The following is a 21,522-nucleotide window of genomic DNA, read 5'->3' as shown; positions in this document are numbered from 1 at the left end:
AGGCAATACAAACAAACAAAAGCCTGTAATTATCCATGACCAGTCTTGATGACTACAGAACAATAAAATGTCATTGTTAAGAGGCCAGAGAGCTATCCACTCACCCACACAGGTGGTAGGTTCCTCCAGAATGTCCTCTATTGACTGACTGGGGTCCATCTAAGGAGGGCAGGACAGAGACAGGGAAATCACCCAAGGGTTTACTTGACAGGGTCACCTTTTACAAAATACAATGAATGTCAGCAGTGACTCTGATTTACACACACACGCACGCACACACCCACCCACCCACGCACACACACACACACACACACACACACACACACACACACACACACACACACACACACACACACACACACACACACACTGACCAGTACTCTGTTAATGGCCTCCTGCAGCTCCTCCTCCAGACTGCGGACGCTGGGTGGGGCTTGAATGGGACTGGCTGTGATCTGCATGGGCAGCTCAAAGTCCTGGCCAATCACGTCCCACGGCTGGCAGCAGAACACCTGATTGGACAGTGGAGGAGGTTAAATTGTACATACTGTATGAAGCTATACAGTATTTAACTGTGAATATTGTAAACGGTAAGATAAAATCACAGTGATGTGTTGCACTGTCTCAGCTAAATCCTGTGGATGATATAGTTGTGTACCTGCGTGAAGTTTGTTGGGGTAAGATGAGTCAAGTATAGGAGAGACTATGGTGTATCTGTCTATCTGTTGGGTATATGAAAGACTATGGTGTATCTGTCTGTCTGAGTCAGATATAGAAGACACTGGTGTATCTGTCTGTCTGAGTCAGGTATAGGAGAGACTATGGTGTATCTGTCTGTCTGAGTCAGATACAGGATAGACTATAGTGTATCTGTCTATCTGTTGATTATATGAGAGACTATGGTGTATCTGTCTGTCTGTCAGGTATAGGAGAGACTATGGTGTATCTGTCTGAGTCAGGCGTGTTAGTTTACCTGTGTGAACAGGATCTCTGTCTGTCCTTCCCTCTCTGGTGTCCCTCTGGGCCATCCTGGATCCTGTTGCAGGAAGGGATGGAGGGAACCCCCACAGGATAGAGACAGAGGAGGAGATAGCCTCTCCCTGGGCCTGCTCCTCATCCTCTCCCTCATCTCTAGCTCCAGGCTCAGCTCCTGCTGCTCCTGTTCCGACCGCCAGGAGGTGCCAGTCGACAGTGGCGAAGAGGAGCGTGGGGGGAGACCGGGGCTGGGTGTCAACGATGGGGTTAACGCAGGGGCCAGGAAGCCACACTGCTCCCCCACCACACTGACCCCTATTCCATTAGTATTACCATTAGTATTACCATTCAGAATGCCATTAACAATTCCGTTTGGAACCCCGCTCAGAACTCCAGTGGACTGGATGTAGACCTGATGGTTAGGGCTGTTGGTGGGGGAATCAGTTCCAGAGCTGGGGCAGGAGCTGGGGTAGTGGCTGGGGGTGAGCAAGGAGGTGGGGGTAAGGGGTTCCAGGCTGGTACCCAGCTGGCAGAGGGGCACAGGGGTCAAACACAGGTGGGGCAGCTGGAAAGGGCGGAGCCTCTGGAGGAGGGCAGGCTTGGTGCCGGAGACAGGAAGACCTCGCTTACGCAGCTGCTGTCGCAACTCAGACACCTGGGTGAGAAGGAGGACGGAGTATGACAGAGGACAGGGTCAGGGACAGCAGATAGAGAGGGATGAGAGAAAGAGGTCAGAGAATGAAGAGAAGCAAGCAAGGACAAAATAAAGAAGAGGAGGTACAGATAAATAGGAAGTGAGAAGTGCTATAAACATTCAAATGTTCAAGTTATTGTCCTGCCCATATTACCGTGAGGTCGACCAGGTTAGGTGGGAGGAGCTCAGACTTGTTGGAGGGACTTGTGTCCACAGAGGTGTGGTTTGTTGCCTTGGATACAGGCTGAGGGTCCTGGTGCATGGCTCCAGAGAACCTCACCATTTGGTTGGTGTCTCTGCTTTGATAAAAACAAAACATTCATGATAGTTGCCAGCGCACATGTAATGGTTAACCAACTTGAAATAGTCTGATGAACAGTATAAGATCTGAATGAAAGCACAGTTGTTGTGAGAAGGCCCAGGGGAGGGAGCTTTGGTGTGGTGTATGTAGTGGTACCTACCTGGATGTGACGGTGAGCTGCTGCTGTTGCTGCTGGTCCTGTTGCTGCTGGTTCTGCTGTTGTTGTTGGTTCTGGAGGATCTGCAGCTGGAGGAACACCTGCTGTTGCTGCAGGAGGCTGGAGTAGGCGGGGTCTAAGAGCTGGGCTGGGGTGGGGCTCCTCTGACTGGCCCCTCCCCCTGAGCACAATGTTAACAATGATCAACTTTCCTGCTATTTAATGGACTCATTTTGACAACATTTGTCATGTAAAGCAGAATGGGCTTCAAGTATTGCATGAAAGGTAAAATATACATAAAAGATAATCATGTTTTTTAAAGTATAAAGACTATTACCGGCAGTCCCGGCCGTGGCTCTCTGGTCGGGGGGAATGTACTGATGGTATTTGAGTTTCCTCATCTTGGGCTGTGAATCCCGTGGTTTCCGCAGGCGGGGGGGGCGAGAGGAAGTCAGGGAGCAAGTAAGGGAGGAAGAGTCGGAGGGAGGTGTGAGAGACCGGGCTGTCTGAGAAAGGTGGAGAAAGGAAGAGGAAGAGGGGGGAGGGGATGGGGAGGGAGAGGTGGGAGGGGATGGGGAGGGAGAGGGGGAGACAGAGAATGAATCAAAGTAATATTTCTCATATCCCATATTTTTCTTAGAAATATATTATTCAAGCATTGTCAAAATACATAAACAGTATAACCTGAGAGAGGTCAGATCAGTTATGATGAGTACAGCCAGTTCTGAAAGTACTACCATGTCATGAGTTCCTAAGGCAAAGTTAACAGCAGGATGTATACAGTCGTGGCCAAAGGTTTTGAGAATGACACATATATTAATTTTCACAAAGTCTATATTTTTGTCAGATGTTACTATGGAATACTGAAGTATAATTTCAAGCATTTAATACGTGTCAAAGGCTTTTATTGACAATTACATGAAGTTGATGCAAAAAGTCAATTTTTGCAGTGTTGACCCTTCTTTTTCAAGACCTCTGCAATCCGCCCTGGCATGCTGTCAATTAACTTCTGGGCCACATCCTGACTGATGGCAGCCCATTATTGCATAATCAATGCTTGGAGTTTGTCAGAATTTGTGGGTTTTTGTTTGTCCACCCTCCTCTTGATGATTGACCATAAATTCTCAATGGGATTACGCTCGGTGGAGTTTCCTGGCCATGTACCCAAAATATCGATGTTTTGTTCCCCGAGCCACTTAGTTATCACTTTTGCCTTATGGCAAGGTGCTCCATCATGCTGGAAAAGGCATTGTTCGTCACCAAACTGTTCCTGGATGGTTGGGAGAAGTTGCTCTCGGAGGATGTGTTGGTACCATTCTTTATTCATGGCTGTGTTCTTAGGCAAAATTGTGAGTGAGCCCACTCCCTTGGCTGAGAAGCAACCCCACACATGAATGGTCTCAGGATGCTTTACTGTTGGCATGACACAGGACTGATGGTAGTGCTCACCTTGTCTTCTCCGGACAAGCTTTTTTCCAGATGCCCCAAACAATCGGAAAGTGGATTCATCAGAGAAAATGACTTTACCCCAGTCCTCAGCAGTCCAATCCCTGTACCTTTTGCAGAATATCAGTCTGTCCCTGATGTTTTTCCTGGAGAGAAGTGGCTTCTTTGCTGCCCTTTTTGACACCAGGCCATCCTCCAAAAGTCTTCGCCTCACTGTGCGTGCAGATGCACTCACACCTGCCTGCTGCCATTCCACAGCAAGCTCTGTACTGGTGGTGCCCCGATTCTGCAGCTGAATCAACTTTAGGAGACGGTCCTGGCGCTTGCTGGACTTTCTTGGGAGCCCTGAAGCCTTCTTCACAACAATTGAACTGCTCTCCTTGAAGTTCTTGATGAGCCAATAAATGGTTGATTCTTGGTTGATGGTTGATTCAATCTTACTGGCAGCAATAGCCTTTTTGTGTAAAGAAATGATGACGGCACGTGTTTCCTTGCAGGTAACCATGATTGACAAAGGAAGAACAATGATTCCAAGCACCACCCTCCTTTTGAAGCTTCCAGTCTGTTATTCGAACTCAATCAGCATGACAGAGTGATCTCCAGCCTTGTCCTTGTCAACACTCACACCTGTGTTAACGAGAGAATCACTGACATGATGTCAGCTGGTCCTTTTGTGGCAGGGCTGAAATTCAGTGGAAATGTTTTTGGGGGATTCAGTTCATTTGCATGGCAAATAGGGACTTTGCAATTAATTGCAATTCATCTGATCACTCTTCATAACATTCTGGAGTATATGCAAATTGCCATCATACAAACTGCGGCAGCAGACTTCGTGAAAATTTATATTTGTGTCATTCTCAAAACTTTTGGCCACGACTGTACAATATGTCATCTAACATATGTGATCCTTTCAGGTTGAACAGTCAGTATCCTAGCTGAATCCTGACATTAAACGCATGTGTGAAACCGTGACAACTGACAGTGTGTCCAGTCAGCTGTGACATCTAGCAGGTGTGTGTGTGTGTGTGTGTGTGTGTGTGTGTGTGTGTGTGTGTGTGTGTGTGTGTGTGTGTGTGTGTGTGTGTGTGTGTGTGTGTGTGTGTGTGTGTGTGTGTGTGTGTGTGTGTGTGTGTGTGTGTGTGTGCATGCGTGCGTGTCTAAATCCATAGGGCATAGCTCCGTTGGTAGTGACTGTCGACACTAATAAATGCGTAACACCAGAGTGAGTGTGTACATTATGCTATGTGGTTGAATACCTATCAGTAGACACCGGGAGAAGAAGAGACTGATATACTGTATCTGACCCTCACAGTCAAAACATTTCTGTCTCTCTATGCAGACAATGCATTAACATCTGTAATGCTGTAATACTGTAATACTGTAATACTGTAATACCGTAACAATGTAATACTGTAATACCGTAATACCGTAATACCGTAATACTGTAATACCGTAATACTGTATATGCATGGGATTATTTTTTATTTTTTTATACTTTGTTTTTATTGTAGGAACACAAAGAAAGTACAAATAAAGTAAAATAAAAGAATAACAAAAATGATCTGGCAGTTACAGTGCACTTCATACCTTCATCATCATATCATCATATTAGTTACATTGGCATCTTTGAATTAGACCTTTTCCAAGTACGAAACCCATTTCTCCCAGTATTCCTGACCTCTCTCCTGTTGAGTTCTTAAAGCAAAGGTCATATGCTCCATGTGGTGTATTTCTTCTACAATGTCTATCCATTGTGTCACTGTGGGAGGGTCTTTTTGTAGACATTTCCTAGTGATAGCCTTTTTACTGGCTGCCAGTAGGACCTTCAAGAGGTACTTTTTTCTATTGTGTAAGTTATCAGGTATTTCAGCCAAGTACAAAGAAATGAATGTTTGTTCGATGTCAAATCCCATTATTTTTCCAAATGTTAGATCTCATTTCTCCCCAGTAAGTTTTGGTTGCAGGGAAGGACCAAAAGATATGAGAGTGGTCCGCCCTCAATAGACTGCATTCTCTCCAACAAGGGTGTAGGGAGCCAGTCTGTTATGATTTCAGTTTAGGTGTTATGAAGAAACGTATAACATTCTCTCCAACAAGGGTGTAGGGAGCCAGTCTGTTATGATTTCAGTTTAGGTGTTATGAAGAAATGTGTAACATTCTCTGTGGTCCATGACATGTAGTGTTCTCCTTATATTGTCCTGTGTCTGCCTATTTTGTATGAAACAAGTTTGATCTCCGTCAATCAATTCTGGGATTATGTTCTCCATTCTTTTGGCTATTATTGATGCATATAGTTTATAATCTGTGTTAAGAATTGTGATAGGTCTATATGAACTGCATTCTTTCTTATCTTTACCCTCTTTTGGGATTACAGATATGATGGCCTCTCTCCATGACGGTGGGAGACCCCCCTCCCTCAGAGTCCAGTTAAAACAGGCCTTAAGTAGAGGTGTTAGTTGTTCTCTGAAGGTCTTGAACCATTCTGAAGGGAAGCCATCAGTGCCTGGAGACTTGTTGACTTTTTGTTGAGATATTGCTTTATTCATTTCTTCGGTGGATATTTCTAAAGTTAGTCTATCATTTTGCTCTGTCCCAATTGAGGGGAGATCAAGTGAGTTCAAAAAGTGCTCTATTGTCTGTGCATCTGCCTTCTCTGGTTGCTTGTACAGATTTGTGTAATATGATTCAAATGCATTCTGTATTTCATCTAATTTGCATGTGATCTTTTTTGTTTTGGGGTCTTTTATTTTTAAAAAATGTTATTCTGTGCTTGTTGTTTCCTGAGTCTCCATGTTAGTAATTTGGTTGCCTTTGAGCCTGCTTCATAATATCGTTGTTTCAGGAACCTAAACTTTTTCTCTACTTCTTCTCTATAAATCTGGTCAATTTCCTGTTTTACCTTTTTAATCTCTCATAATATAAGAGGGTCTTTGTATTGACTATGAGAGCGTTCTAAGTTTCTTAGGGTTTCCTGTAATTTCAGCAGTTTCTGTGCTTTAATCTTTTTCTTGAGAGATGATGTGGCTATGATCCTCTAATATCCGCCTTAGCTCCATCCCACAATATAGCAGGAGATACTTCCCCGTTATCATTATTTATATTCTCCAGATAGATGTTCAATTCTGTCTTTATTGATTCCTTGAATGCTGGATCATTCAGCATGCTTGTATTAAGTCTCCATAGAGTATTTCTTGGTTTGCTATCAAGGTGTAGAGTGAGGTAAACTCCATTATGACCTGATAAGTCGCTCTGCCCGATCCTACAATCCTTAAGCCTGTGTCTATCTGCACTGTACATAAAAAAGTAGTCTAACCTGGAGTATTCAGTGTGGCGGGCTGAGTAAAAAGTATATTCCTTATCGGTCTTGTGGGTGTCACGCCATACATCGAGCAGTCCTAGATCCTGCAGTATCCTATTGATCTTTTTGGCAACTAGGCTCATTTTCCTATTTTGATTTGTGCTGTCCAATTTTGAGTTTAGAATTGTGTTAAAATCCCCTCCACAGATAAGAGTGCCAGTGGTTTCTGTGGCAATTAAATCAAACACCTTCCTATAGAAGACCATGTCACTCCCTGGGGGTGCGTATACATTAAATAATGTAACTTCCTTGTTATCCAGTTTACATTTAACAAGTATAAATCTACCCTCCTTGTCTTTTATTTCTAACATAAACTCAAAATTAACTGAATTTGGGATCAAGATTACAACTCCCCTTCTACCCATTTTGTAAGAAGAAAAAAAAGTGTTCCTATATCCCATTTTCTTGAGTTTCTCGTGTTCAGGTGTGGATAAGTGAGTTTCCGTTTCATCTTTGCTATTACCTTACTTCTCTTGATGGCACTCCCCAGTCTGTTTACATTGAGACTTATGACCTTAAACAACTTCTTATGGCTGCAAGGGGCAGCACTGAGTAACCTGAAAAGAGGTGGCCATTTCAAACGGCCTCCTACTCAATTCTTGCTCGTACAATATGCATATTATCATTTCTATTGGATAGAAAACACTCTCTAGTTTCTTAAACCGTTTGAATTATTTCTCTAGGTGAACCAGAACTCTTTCTGCAGCCCATTTCCTATCCGGAAGTGAGATTTTCAAATGCGAGGCCTTTTTTCAAGAGCTTGTCTATAAAAGGGCATGTCACTTGGGACCATAGAAACACGTCATACGCCTTCCCCTGGGTGTCATGCGGAAGTGAGAGCAGAAAGGACTTGAATATCTCGTTCAGGGATTGCATACAGCCTCTTGGAGTGAGAGGTCCGCCATAAAAAAAAATCTCGAAGGCGCGAAGTTGGACCTTGTATTGCCTCCTGGAAAACTGTCGTTATAGGTGAATATAATCTCCGGCTTCGATTTTGCTTGATACATGTCACAATATCATCCTAAAGTATGTTTTTTCAATATAGTTTAATTATATTATTGAAATTTATTCGGGACTTTAGACGTGATGTGTTGGAAGAATTTTTTCAAGAAGGAGAGGTTAGCGTCGCACGGCCAGTGTGCTTGCTAATTCAAGAGGGAAATAGTTCGTTCTGGATCCAAACAAAGACGGTGCTGGACAATGGACCGCTTTACAACATTCTGATGGAAGATCAACAAAGATAAGGACCCAATTTGGGATGCTATTTCCTATATCTGTCGAGCTGTGCTATCGCTACCGATTACTTGGAATCAATGCTGTTGTGTGTTAGCCATTGCAGTAAGCTAATATAACGATATATTGTGTTTTCGCTGTAAAACACTTAGAAAATCGGAAATATTGTCTGTATTCACAAGATCTTTGTCTTTCATTTTGCTATACACCATATATTTTTCTGAAATGTTTTATGATGAGTAATTAGGTAGTTGACGTTGGTGTCTGTATTTACTCTGGCTACTCCCGTGCTATTTCTGACTATAGCTATGATGGTAGCATCAATGTAAAACTGATTTATAGCTCAAATATGCACATTTTTCGAACAAAATATAGATTTATTGTGTAACATGTTATAGGACTGTCATCTGAGGAAGTTGTTTCTAGGTTTGTTTGGTTGGATCTTGGTTAGTTAGGTTGGCTTTGTGCATGCTACCTGTGCTGTGAAAAATGTCTGTCCTCTTTTGTATTTGGTGGTGAACTAACATAAATATACGTGGTGTTTTTGCTGTAAAACATTTAAAAAATCGGACACGTTGGCTGGATTAACAAGATGTTTATCTTTCAAATGCTGTATTGGACTTGTTAATGTGTGAAAGTTAAATATAAAAAAAAAATAGATTTTGAATTTCTCGCCCTGCACCTGAGCTGGATGTTGTCATAAGTGTACCGGTGTTGGGCTGCGGCCATAACAGGTTAAATTCCCGATGATGCATCGATATAAATAAAAAACACTGTGCACCATATCTGCCTGCTTATCATGAACCTAAAAATGAACGAAAAATCAAGAACGATAATAAAGTAAACCAAAGTGGGAAAGTACTTTGGTATTTGGACTCCCATGTCAGAGGACTGTCTCTTGCCTCTGGGGTTTGAGGGGATGAGCCTGTCCGCAGGATGGGCCCCTCGCTCAGATATGAAAATGCGTGACGTAGTCACAAACAAGACCTGGTGGAAGCGAAAATAATAAGGGCGCCTATTTCGTCGCTTATACACATCGGTTAATTACAAGTTAAAACTATATCGGTCGCATGGGATTATTTTTGATTGACTTTACCACCAATCAATCAATAAATCAATCAATCCATTGTTAATGCTTCAATCAATTCATTCTTCATTTCTATAATGCTTTTTACAGATGCATTTCCACATTGTTCTGGATGTGTGTTTGGTCTATTTCTGAGTAGCCCTATTCCAGTACCTTTGGCAGCAGGGGCGTGGCATGGGAGGTCAGATACATCCCCTTTGGTCTCCCGGTCGTTGCCATGGAGTTGGAGTCTCCCACGGTCATGCTCATTGGCTGGCTGATGCCCTCGGTTGCTGGGAGCAACGCCAAGATAGACTGCAGGAAAGCAGGACAGAAATATAAACAGGTCATAGCAAAGGATGTAATCCAAACATGACTTGCAGATCTAAAGTCAGTTTTGTATTTCCCGTGTTGATGGTTGAGGTTAGGATTTAGGGGAAGGTAATCTCACCTGATGGTTAGGATTTAGGGGAAGGTAATCTCACATGATGGCCGAGGTTATAATTTAGGGGAAGGTAATCTCACCTGATGGTTGAGGTTAGGATTTAGGGGAAGGTAATCTCACTTGATGGTTGAGGTTAGGATTTAGGGGAAGGTAATCTCACCTGATGGTTGAGGTTAGGATTTAGGGGAAGGTAATCTCACCTGATGGTTGAGGTTAGGATTTAGGGGAAGGTAATCTCACCTGATGGTTAGGATTTAGGGGAAGGTAATCTCACTTGATGGTTAGGATTTAGGGGAAGGTAATCTCACCTGATGGTTGAGGTTAGAATTTAGGGGAAGGTAAGCTCACCTGATGGTTAGGATTTAGGGGAAGGTAATCTCACCTGATGGTTGAGGTTAGGATTTAGGGGAAGGTAATCTCACCTGATGGTTAGGATTTAGGGAAAGGTAATCTCACCTGATGGTTGAGGTTAGGATTTAGGGGAAGGTAATCTCACCTGATGGTTGAGGTTAGGATTTAGGGGAAGGTAATCTCACCTGATGGTTAGGATTTAGGGAAAGGTAATCTCACCTGATGGTTGAGGTTAGGATTTAGGGGAAGGTAATCTCACCTGATGGTTGAGGTTAGGATTTAGGGGAAGTTAATCTCACCTGATGGTTAGGATTTAGGGGAAGGTAATCTCACCTGATAGTTGAGGTTAGGATTTAGGGGAAGGTAATCTCACCTGATGGTTAGGATTTAGGGAAAGGTAATCACATTTAATGGTTGTGGTTAGGAATTAGGGGAAGGTAATCGCACTTGATGGTTGAGGTTAGGATTTAGGGGAAGGTAATCTCACCTGATGGTTAGGATTTAGGGAAAGGTAATCACATTTAATGGTTGAGGTTAGGATTTAGGGGAAGGTAATCTCACCTGATGGTTGAGGTTAGGATTTAGGGGAAGGTAATCTCACCTGATGGTTAGGATTTAGGGGAAGGTAATCTCACTTGATGGTTGAGGTTAGGATTTAGGGGAAGGTAATCTCACCTGATGGTTAGGATTTAGGGAAAGGTAATCACATTTAATGGTTGAGGTTAGGATTTAGGGGAAGGTAATCTCACCTGATGGTTAGGATTTAGGGAAAGGTAATCTCATTTAATGGTTGAAGTTAGGATTTAGGGGAAGGTAATCTCACCTGAACATGGGCGGGACTGTTGTTAAAGGGCAAGACCCCAGGGGACAGGTCACTCAGTGATTGGTCATCTGAGAACCCTGGCGACGAGGAGAAGGCTGGTGATTGGAGGACCCCGAGTTGCTCGGGAGACAAGGAGGAAGAGCAGGAAGAGATGTCATCTTGGAAGACATCTGAAGAGAGAGGGAAGGAAACGGGGCCTAAGGGAAGAGGGGGAGAAGGAATAGGTTAATTAGTAATGACATCTGGACTGTTTGAAAACGTCTATAGTTCTTTCGTGCGTGTGTGCATTAACTCACGGTTCTCCGGAGGCAGTATGTGTTTATGCAGTAGGTCCAGAGGTCCGGGCCGATGCCGGACCTTCTCTCCAAGGTTGTTAGCCAGCCGAGCCTTCTTCTGCCTTCCGGTCCCACACACACTCCTGTCTGTTAGAGAGAGAAGCAACAGGAGTTGAGAGCAGATTTGTGTTTGCGTATGCATAACTGTGTTGCTGTGGGCACTCAATCCCAGTTCAACCCAGCAGGGGTACCCAAAACGTCTGCCTTAAAGGAACCACATACCCCTGGAGACACATAAAATAACAACAACAACACAACCAGAAATGCAACAATAATAGTGGTATTTTAATCACAATGGACAATGAGATAAATACAAGAGGAAAGGTTACAGAGAAGAAGAGGAGGAGAGGATAGAGGGGAGAAGAGAGAGGAGGATAGAGAGTAGAAGAGAGAGTAGAGAGAGGAGGATAGAGAGTAGAAGAGAGAGTAGAGAGAGGAGGACTGGATATAGATGAGAAGAGATAGGAGAGGATAGAGAGAAGAGAGAGGAGGGGATATAGAGTAGAAGAGAGAGGAGAGGAGAAGAAAGAGGAGGAGAGGATAGAGAGAAGAAGAGAGAGGAGGAGAGGATAGAGGGGAGAAGAGAGAGGAGGATAGAGAGTAGAAGAGAGAGTAGAGAGAGGAGGACTGGATATAGATGAGAAGAGATAGGAGAGGATAGAGGGGAGAAGAGAGAGGAGGATAGAGAGTAGAAGAGAGAGTAGAGAGAGGAGGACTGGATATAGATGAGAAGAGATAGGAGAGGATAGAGAGAAGAGAGAGGAGGGGATATAGAGTAGAAGAGAGAGGAGAGGAGAAGAAAGGGGAGGAGAGGATAGAGAGAAGAAGAGAGAGGAGGAGAGGATAGAGAGAAGAAGAGAGAGGAGGAGAGGATAGAGGGGAGAAGAGAGAGCTAGATAGGATAGAGGGGAGAAGAGAGAGGAGGAGAGGATAGAGAGGAGAAGAGAGAGGAGGAGAGGATAGAGGGGAGAAGAGAGAGGAGGGGATGATAGAGAGGAGGAGGATAGAGAGTAGAAGAGCGAGGAGAAGAGGATAGAGAGCAGAAGAGAGAGGAGGAGAGTAGAAGAGAGAGGTGAGGAGAGAGAGAGAGAGAGAGAGAGAGAGAGAGAGAGAGGATAGGGTAGAGGGGAGAAGAGAGAGGATGATAAGACAGAGGAGAAGAGAGAGGAGGATAGGATAGAGAGTAGAAGAGAGAGGAGGATAGGAGAAGAGAGAAGATGAGAGGATTGAGAGGAGAAGAGAGACGAGGAGAGGATAGAGGGGAGAAGAGAGAGGAGGATATGAGAAGAAAGAGGAGAGGATAGAGAGTAGAAGAGAGAGGATGACAGGATGGAGGGAAGAAGAGAGAGGAGGAGATAATAGAGAGGAGGAGAGGATAGAGAGCAGAAGAGAGAGGAGGAGAGGATAGAGAGGAGGAGAGGATAGAGAGTAGAAGAGAGAGGAGGAGAGGATAGAGAGGAGGAGAGGATAGAGAGTAGAAGAGAGAGGAGGAGAGGATAGTGAGGAGGAGAGGATAGAGAGTAGAAGAGAGAGGAGGAGAGGATAGAGGGGAGATGAGAGAGGAGGACAGGATAGAGGACAAGAGAGAGGAGGAGAGGATAGAGAGCAGAAAAGAGAGGAGAAGAGGATAGAGAGCAGAAGAGAGAGGAGGAGAGGAGAAGAGAGAGGAGGAGAGTTGAGGAGAGAGAGAGAGAGAGAGAGAGAGAGAGGGATAGGATAGAGGGGAGAAGAGAGAGGAGGATAGGATAGAGAGAAGAGAGAGGAGGGCTGGATTTAGAGGAGAAGAGAGAGGATGATAGGATAGAGAGGAGAAGATGATAGAGAGTAGAAGAGAGAGGAGGATAGGAGAAGAGAGAGGAGGAGAGGATAGAGAGCAGAAGAGAGAGGAGAAGAGGATAGAGAGCAGAAGATAGAGGAGGAGAGGAGGAGAGAGAGGAGGATAGGATAGGATAGGATAGAGAGTAGAAGAGAGAGGAGGAGAGGATAGAGAGCAGAAGAGAGAGGAGAAGAGGATAGAGAGCAGAAGATAGAGGAGGAGAGGAGGAGAGAGAGGAGGATAGGATAGGATAGGATAGAGAGTAGAAGAGAGAGGAGGAGAGGATAGAGAGGAGGGGAGGATAGAGAAAGAAGAGGGAGGAAGGCTGAATATAGAGGAGAAGAGAGAGGAGGAGAGGATAGAGAGTAGACGAGAGAGGAGGAGAGAGAGGAGGATAGGATAGAGAGTAGAAGAGAGAGGAGGAGAGGATAGAGAGGAGGAGAGGATAGAGAGTAGAAGAGAGAGGAGGATAAGAGAAGAGAGAGGAGGAGAGGATAGAGGGGAGATGAGAGAGGAGGAGATGATAGAGAGGATAGAGAGTAGAGGAGAGAGGAGGACAGGATAGAGAGGAGAAGAGAGAGGATAGAGAGGAGAAAAGAGAGGAGGAGAGGACAGAGAGGAGAAGAGAGAGGAGGAGAGGATAGAGAGTAGAAGAGAGAGGAGGAGAGGAGAAGAGAGAGGATAGAGAGGAGAAGAGAGAGGAGGACAGGATAGAGAGGAGAAGAGAAAGGATATAGAGGAGTAGAGAGAGGAGGAGAGGACAGAGAGGAGAAGAGAGAGGAGGAGAGAGGGGAGGAGAGGATAGAGAGTAGAAGAGAGAGGAGGATAGGAGAAGAGAGAGGAGGAGAGGATAGAGGGGAGATGAGAGAGGAGGAGATGATAGAGAGGATAGAGAGTAGAAGAGAGAGGAGGAGAGGATAGAGAGCAGAAGAGAGAGGAGAAGAGGATAGAGAGCAGAAGATAGAGGAGGAGAGGAGGAGAGAGAGGAGGATAGGATAGAGAGTAGAAGAGAGAGGAGGAGAGGATAGAGAGGAGGGGAGGATAGAGAGAGAAGAGGGAGGAAGGCTGAATATAGAGGAGAAGAGAGAGGAGGAGAGGATAGAGAGTAGACGAGAGAGGAGGAGAGAGAGGAGGATAGGATAGAGAGTAGAAGAGAGAGGAGGAGAGGATAGAGAGGAGGAGAGGATAGAGAGTAGAAGAGAGAGGAGGATAGGAGAAGAGAGAGGAGGAGAGCATAGAGGGGAGATGAGAGAGGAGGAGATGATAGAGAGGATAGAGAGTAGAGGAGAGAGGAGGACAGGATAGAGAGGAGAAGAGAGAGGATAGAGAGGAGAAAAGAGAGGAGGAGAGGACAGAGAGGAGAAGAGAGAGGAGGAGAGGATAGAGAGTAGAAGAGAGAGGAGGAGAGGAGAAGAGAGAGGATAGAGAGGAGAAGAGAGAGGAGGACAGGATAGAGAGGAGAAGAGAAAGGATATAGAGGAGTAGAGAGAGGAGGAGAGGACAGAGAGGAGAAGAGAGAGGAGGAGAGAGGAGGAGGAGAGGATAGAGAGTAGAAGAGAGAGGAGGATAGGAGAAGAGAGAGGAGGAGAGGATAGAGGGGAGATGAGAGAGGAGGAGATGATAGAGAGGATAGAGAGTAGAAGAGAGAGGAGGAGAGGATAGAGGGGAGATGAGAGAGGAGGACAGGATAAAGGAGAAGAGAGAGGAGGGGATAGAGAGTAGAAGAGAGAGGAGGAGAGGATTAGAGCAGAAGAGAGAGGAGAGGATATAGAGTAGAAGAGAGAGGAGGAGGGGATAGAGAGAAGAGAGAGGAGGAGAGGATAGAGAGAGAAGAGAGAGGAAGACTGGATATAAAGGAGAAGAGAGAGGAGGATAGGAGAAGAGAGAGGAGGAGAGGATAGAGAGCAGAAGACAGAGGAAGAAAGGAGAGAGAGTAGAAGAGAGAGGAGGGCTGGATTTAGAGGGGAAGAGAGAGGAGGATAGGATAGAGAGGAGAAGAGAGAGGGTGAGAGGATAAAGAGTAGAGGAGAGAGGAGGACAGGATAGAGAGGAGAAGAGAGAGGATAGAGAGGAGAAAAGAGAGGAGGAGAGGACAGAGAGGAGAAGAGAGAGGAGGATAGAGAGGATAGAGAGTAGAAGAGAGAGGAGGATAGAGAGTAGAAGAGAGAGTAGAGAGAGGAGGACTGGATATAGATGAGAAGAGATAGGAGAGGATAGAGAGAAGAGAGAGGAGGGGATATAGAGTAGAAGAGAGAGGAGAGGAGAAGAAAGAGGAGGAGAGGATAGAGAGAAGAAGAGAGAGGAGGAGAGGATAGAGGGGAGAAGAGAGAGGAGGATAGAGAGTAGAAGAGAGAGTAGAGAGAGGAGGACTGGATATAGATGAGAAGAGATAGGAGAGGATAGAGGGGAGAAGAGAGAGGAGGATAGAGAGTAGAAGAGAGAGTAGAGAGAGGAGGACTGGATATAGATGAGAAGAGATAGGAGAGGATAGAGAGAAGAGAGAGGAGGGGATATAGAGTAGAAGAGAGAGGAGAGGAGAAGAAAGGGGAGGAGAGGATAGAGAGAAGAAGAGAGAGGAGGAGAGGATAGAGAGAAGAAGAGAGAGGAGGAGAGGATAGAGGGGAGAAGAGAGAGCTAGATAGGATAGAGGGGAGAAGAGAGAGGAGGAGAGGATAGAGAGGAGAAGAGAGAGGAGGAGAGGATAGAGGGGAGAAGAGAGAGGAGGGGATGATAGAGAGGAGGAGGATAGAGAGTAGAAGAGCGAGGAGAAGAGGATAGAGAGCAGAAGAGAGAGGAGGAGAGTAGAAGAGAGAGGTGAGGAGAGAGAGAGAGAGAGAGAGAGAGAGAGAGAGAGAGGATAGGGTAGAGGGGAGAAGAGAGAGGATGATAAGACAGAGGAGAAGAGAGAGGAGGATAGGATAGAGAGTAGAAGAGAGAGGAGGATAGGAGAAGAGAGAAGATGAGAGGATTGAGAGGAGAAGAGAGACGAGGAGAGGATAGAGGGGAGAAGAGAGAGGAGGATATGAGAAGAAAGAGGAGAGGATAGAGAGTAGAAGAGAGAGGATGACAGGATGGAGGGAAGAAGAGAGAGGAGGAGATAATAGAGAGGAGGAGAGGATAGAGAGCAGAAGAGAGAGGAGGAGAGGATAGAGAGGAGGAGAGGATAGAGAGTAGAAGAGAGAGGAGGAGAGGATAGAGAGGAGGAGAGGATAGAGAGTAGAAGAGAGAGGAGGAGAGGATAGTGAGGAGGAGAGGATAGAGAGTAGAAGAGAGAGGAGGAGAGGATAGAGGGGAGATGAGAGAGGAGGACAGGATAGAGGACAAGAGAGAGGAGGAGAGGATAGAGAGCAGAAAAGAGAGGAGAAGAGGATAGAGAGCAGAAGAGAGAGGAGGAGAGGAGAAGAGAGAGGAGGAGAGTTGAGGAGAGAGAGAGAGAGAGAGAGAGAGAGAGGGATAGGATAGAGGGGAGAAGAGAGAGGAGGATAGGATAGAGAGAAGAGAGAGGAGGGCTGGATTTAGAGGAGAAGAGAGAGGATGATAGGATAGAGAGGAGAAGATGATAGAGAGTAGAAGAGAGAGGAGGATAGGAGAAGAGAGAGGAGGAGAGGATAGAGAGCAGAAGAGAGAGGAGAAGAGGATAGAGAGCAGAAGATAGAGGAGGAGAGGAGGAGAGAGAGGAGGATAGGATAGGATAGGATAGAGAGTAGAAGAGAGAGGAGGAGAGGATAGAGAGCAGAAGAGAGAGGAGAAGAGGATAGAGAGCAGAAGATAGAGGAGGAGAGGAGGAGAGAGAGGAGGATAGGATAGGATAGGATAGAGAGTAGAAGAGAGAGGAGGAGAGGATAGAGAGGAGGGGAGGATAGAGAAAGAAGAGGGAGGAAGGCTGAATATAGAGGAGAAGAGAGAGGAGGAGAGGATAGAGAGTAGACGAGAGAGGAGGAGAGAGAGGAGGATAGGATAGAGAGTAGAAGAGAGAGGAGGAGAGGATAGAGAGGAGGAGAGGATAGAGAGTAGAAGAGAGAGGAGGATAAGAGAAGAGAGAGGAGGAGAGGATAGAGGGGAGATGAGAGAGGAGGAGATGATAGAGAGGATAGAGAGTAGAGGAGAGAGGAGGACAGGATAGAGAGGAGAAGAGAGAGGATAGAGAGGAGAAAAGAGAGGAGGAGAGGACAGAGAGGAGAAGAGAGAGGAGGAGAGGATAGAGAGTAGAAGAGAGAGGAGGAGAGGAGAAGAGAGAGGATAGAGAGGAGAAGAGAGAGGAGGACAGGATAGAGAGGAGAAGAGAAAGGATATAGAGGAGTAGAGAGAGGAGGAGAGGACAGAGAGGAGAAGAGAGAGGAGGAGAGAGGGGAGGAGAGGATAGAGAGTAGAAGAGAGAGGAGGATAGGAGAAGAGAGAGGAGGAGAGGATAGAGGGGAGATGAGAGAGGAGGAGATGATAGAGAGGATAGAGAGTAGAAGAGAGAGGAGGAGAGGATAGAGAGCAGAAGAGAGAGGAGAAGAGGATAGAGAGCAGAAGATAGAGGAGGAGAGGAGGAGAGAGAGGAGGATAGGATAGAGAGTAGAAGAGAGAGGAGGAGAGGATAGAGAGGAGGGGAGGATAGAGAGAGAAGAGGGAGGAAGGCTGAATATAGAGGAGAAGAGAGAGGAGGAGAGGATAGAGAGTAGACGAGAGAGGAGGAGAGAGAGGAGGATAGGATAGAGAGTAGAAGAGAGAGGAGGAGAGGATAGAGAGGAGGAGAGGATAGAGAGTAGAAGAGAGAGGAGGATAGGAGAAGAGAGAGGAGGAGAGCATAGAGGGGAGATGAGAGAGGAGGAGATGATAGAGAGGATAGAGAGTAGAGGAGAGAGGAGGACAGGATAGAGAGGAGAAGAGAGAGGATAGAGAGGAGAAAAGAGAGGAGGAGAGGACAGAGAGGAGAAGAGAGAGGAGGAGAGGATAGAGAGTAGAAGAGAGAGGAGGAGAGGAGAAGAGAGAGGATAGAGAGGAGAAGAGAGAGGAGGACAGGATAGAGAGGAGAAGAGAAAGGATATAGAGGAGTAGAGAGAGGAGGAGAGGACAGAGAGGAGAAGAGAGAGGAGGAGAGAGGAGGAGGAGAGGATAGAGAGTAGAAGAGAGAGGAGGATAGGAGAAGAGAGAGGAGGAGAGGATAGAGGGGAGATGAGAGAGGAGGAGATGATAGAGAGGATAGAGAGTAGAAGAGAGAGGAGGAGAGGATAGAGGGGAGATGAGAGAGGAGGACAGGATAAAGGAGAAGAGAGAGGAGGGGATAGAGAGTAGAAGAGAGAGGAGGAGAGGATTAGAGCAGAAGAGAGAGGAGAGGATATAGAGTAGAAGAGAGAGGAGGAGGGGATAGAGAGAAGAGAGAGGAGGAGAGGATAGAGAGAGAAGAGAGAGGAAGACTGGATATAAAGGAGAAGAGAGAGGAGGATAGGAGAAGAGAGAGGAGGAGAGGATAGAGAGCAGAAGACAGAGGAAGAAAGGAGAGAGAGTAGAAGAGAGAGGAGGGCTGGATTTAGAGGGGAAGAGAGAGGAGGATAGGATAGAGAGGAGAAGAGAGAGGGTGAGAGGATAAAGAGTAGAGGAGAGAGGAGGACAGGATAGAGAGGAGAAGAGAGAGGATAGAGAGGAGAAAAGAGAGGAGGAGAGGACAGAGAGGAGAAGAGAGAGGAGGAGAGGATAGAGAGTAGAAGAGAGAGGAGGAGAGGAGAAGAGAGAGGATAGAGAGGAGAAGAGAGAGGAGGACAGGATAGAGAGGAGAAGAGAAAGGATATAGAGGAGAAGAGAGAGGAGGAGAGGACAGAGAGGAGAAGAGAGAGGAGGAGAGAGAGGAGGAGAGGATAGAGAGTAGAAGAGAGAGGAGGATAGGAGAAGAGAGAGGAGGAGAGGATAGAGGGGAGAAGAGAGAGGAGGAGATGATAGAGAGGATAGAGAGTAGAAGAGAGAGAAGGAGAGGATAGAGGGGAGATGAGAGAGGAGGACAGGATAAAGGAGAAGAGAGAGGAGGAGAGGATAGAGAGCAGAAGAGAGGAGGAGAGTAGAAGAGAGAGGTGAGAGAGAGAGAGAGAGAGAGAGAGAGAGAGAGAGAGAGAGAGAGAGAGAGAGAGAGAGAGAGAGAGAGAGAAGAGAGAGAGAGAGAGATGAGAGCGAGAGAGAGATGAGAGGAGAGAGAGAGAGAGAGAGAGAGAGAGAGAAGGATAGGATAGAGGGGAGAATAGAGAGGATGATAAGACAGAGGAGAAGAGAGAGACGGATAGGATAGAGAGTAGAAGAGAGAGGAGGATAGGATAGAGGGGAGAAGAGAGAGGAGGATATGAGAAGAAAGAGGAGAGGATAGAGAGTAGAAGAGAGAGGATAACAGGATGGAGGGAAGAAGAGAGAGGAGGAGATAATATAGAAGAGGAGAGGATAGAGAGTAGAAGAGAGAGGAGGAGAGGATAGAGAGGGGGAGAGGATAGAGAGTAGAAGAGAGAGGAGGAGAGGATAGAGAGGAGGAGAGGATAGAGAGTAGAAGAGAGAGGAGGAGAGGATAGTGAGGAGCAGAGGATAGAGAGTAGAAGAGAGAGGAGGAGAGGATAGAGGGGAGATGAGAGAGGAGGACAGGATAGAGGACAAGAGAGAGGAGGAGAGGATAGAGAGCAGAAGAGAGAGGAGAAGAGGATAGAGAGCAGAAGAGAGAGGAGGAGAGGAGAAGAGAGAGGAAGAGAGTTGAGGAGAGAGAGAGAGAGAGAGAGAGAGAGAGAGAGAGAGAGTGATAGGATAGAGGGGAGAAGAGAGAGGAGGATAGGATAGAGAGAAGAGAGAGGAGGGCTGGATTTAGAGGAGAAGAGAGAGGATGATAGGATAGAGAGGAGAAGATGATAGAGAGTAGAAGAGAGAGGAGGATAGGAGAAGAGAGAGGAGGAGAGGATAGAGGGCAGAAGAGAGAAGAGAAGAGGATAGAGAGCAGAAGATAGAGGAGGAGAGGAGAAGAGAGAGGAGGATAGGATGGAGAGTAGAAGAGAGAGGAGGAGAGGCTAGAGAGGAGGGGAGGATAGAGAGAGAAGAGGGAGGAAGGCTGAATATAGAGGAGAAGAGAGAGGAGGAGAGGATAGAGAGTAGACGAGAGAGGAGGAGAGAGAGGAGGATAGGATAGAGAGTAGAAGAGAGAGGAGGAGAGGATAGAGAGGAGGAGAGGATAGAGAGTAGAAGAGAGAGGAGGAGAGGATAGAGAGGAGGAGAGGATAGAGAGTAGAAGAGAGAGGAGGATAGGAGAAGAGAGAGGAGGAGAGGATAGAGGGGAGATGAGAGAGGAGGACAGGATAAAGGAGAAGAGAGAGGAGGAGAGGATAGAGAGCAGAAGAGAGAGGAGGGGATAGAGAGTAGAAGAGAGAGGAGGAGAGGATTAGAGAGAAGAGAGAGGAGGAGAGGATAGAGAGAGAAGAGAGAGGAAGACTGGATATAAAGGAGAAGAGAGAGGAGGATAGGAGAAGAGAGAGGAGGAGAGGATAGAGAGCAGAAGACAGAGGAAGAAAGGAGAGAGAGTAGAAGAGAGAGGACGGCTGGATTTAGAGGGGAAGAGAGAGGAGGATAGGATAGAGAGGAGAAGAGAGAGGGGGAGAGGATAGAGAGCAGAAGAGAGAGGAGGAGATGATAGAGAGTAGAGGAGAGAGGAGGACAGGATAGAGAGGAGAAGAGAGAGGATAGAGAGGAGAAAAGAGAGGAGGAGAGGACAGAAAGGAGAAGAGGGAGGAGGAGAGGATAGAGAGTAGAAGAGAGAGGAGGAGAGGAGAAGAGAGAGGATAGAGAGGAGAAGAGAGAGGAGGACAGGATAGAGAGAAGAGAAAGGATATAGAGGAGAAGAGAGAGGAGGAGAGGACAGAGAGGAGAAGAGAGAGGAGGAGAGAGAGGAGGAGAGGATAGAGAGTAGAAGAGAGAGGAGGAGAGGAGAAGAGAGAGGATGAGAGGATATAGAGAAGAAGAGAGAGGAGGACAAGAAAAGAGAGAGGAGGATAGTAGAAGAGAGTGGAGAGAGTACAGAGGAGGAGAGGAGGGTGAGAGGGATGTGAGTGGTTGAGAAAATGACAGTTCTCCACCCCTGGATGGGTGGGGTTTTGTGTTCTGTCCATCATTGCTTGGCTGACAGGTTTAATCCAATGAAACCTGCCTGTAATGAAGAGCAACATGGTTCATATCTATGTGTGATTGACAGCTAATGGAATAACAATTCCATCATAGGGCTCTGAACCTTAATTTCCTCATCACTTTACAGGTAAAGAGGAGTGGAGGAATTAGAGTAGAAAAGAGAGAGAGAGAGAGAGAGAGAGAGAGAGAGAGAGAGAGAGAGAGAGAGAGAGAGAGAGAGAGAGAGAGAGAGAGACGAGGAGAGAGCGAGTGGGAGAGAGAGAGAGAGAGAGAGAGAGAGAGAGAGAGAGAGAGAGAGAGAGAGAGAGAGAGAGAGAGAGAGAGAGACGAGAGAGAGAGAGAGAGAGAGAGAGAGAGAGAGAGAGAGAGAGAGAGAGAGAGAGAGATAGATAGATAGA

At 46.1% G+C, this 21,522-nt stretch overlaps 1 protein-coding gene across 2 annotated transcripts in view; it reads right to left on the bottom strand.

Annotated features, from left to right (window-relative positions):
• The window catches only part of LOC129841900 (myocardin-like), a 44,323-nt gene that overhangs the window by 4,051 nt on the left and 18,750 nt on the right, over positions 1 to 21,522 (bottom strand). Inside the window, exons 6-14 of one of the 2 annotated variants that reach the window (XM_055910251.1) lie at positions 11,146 to 11,271; positions 10,850 to 11,046; positions 9,405 to 9,545; positions 2,465 to 2,633; positions 2,131 to 2,308; positions 1,824 to 1,968; positions 974 to 1,630; positions 375 to 512; positions 105 to 159 (exon numbers count right to left, since the gene is read on the bottom strand). In XM_055910251.1, coding sequence (XP_055766226.1) covers positions 105 to 159; positions 375 to 512; positions 974 to 1,630; positions 1,824 to 1,968; positions 2,131 to 2,308; positions 2,465 to 2,633; positions 9,405 to 9,545; positions 10,850 to 11,046; positions 11,146 to 11,271 — 1,806 coding nt within the window. The remainder of the gene's footprint in view (positions 1 to 104; positions 160 to 374; positions 513 to 973; positions 1,631 to 1,823; positions 1,969 to 2,130; positions 2,309 to 2,464; positions 2,634 to 9,404; positions 9,546 to 10,849; positions 11,047 to 11,145; positions 11,272 to 21,522) is intronic. The other variant, XM_055910252.1, reaches the window with a different exon arrangement.

This window comes from Salvelinus fontinalis, unplaced genomic scaffold (assembly GCF_029448725.1).
Source record: "Salvelinus fontinalis isolate EN_2023a unplaced genomic scaffold, ASM2944872v1 scaffold_0002, whole genome shotgun sequence".
Classification (NCBI taxonomy): Eukaryota; Metazoa; Chordata; class Actinopteri; order Salmoniformes; family Salmonidae; genus Salvelinus; species Salvelinus fontinalis.
Note: the sequence above shows the minus strand (reverse complement) of the source record. Positions and strands in the feature narration are given on the sequence as shown.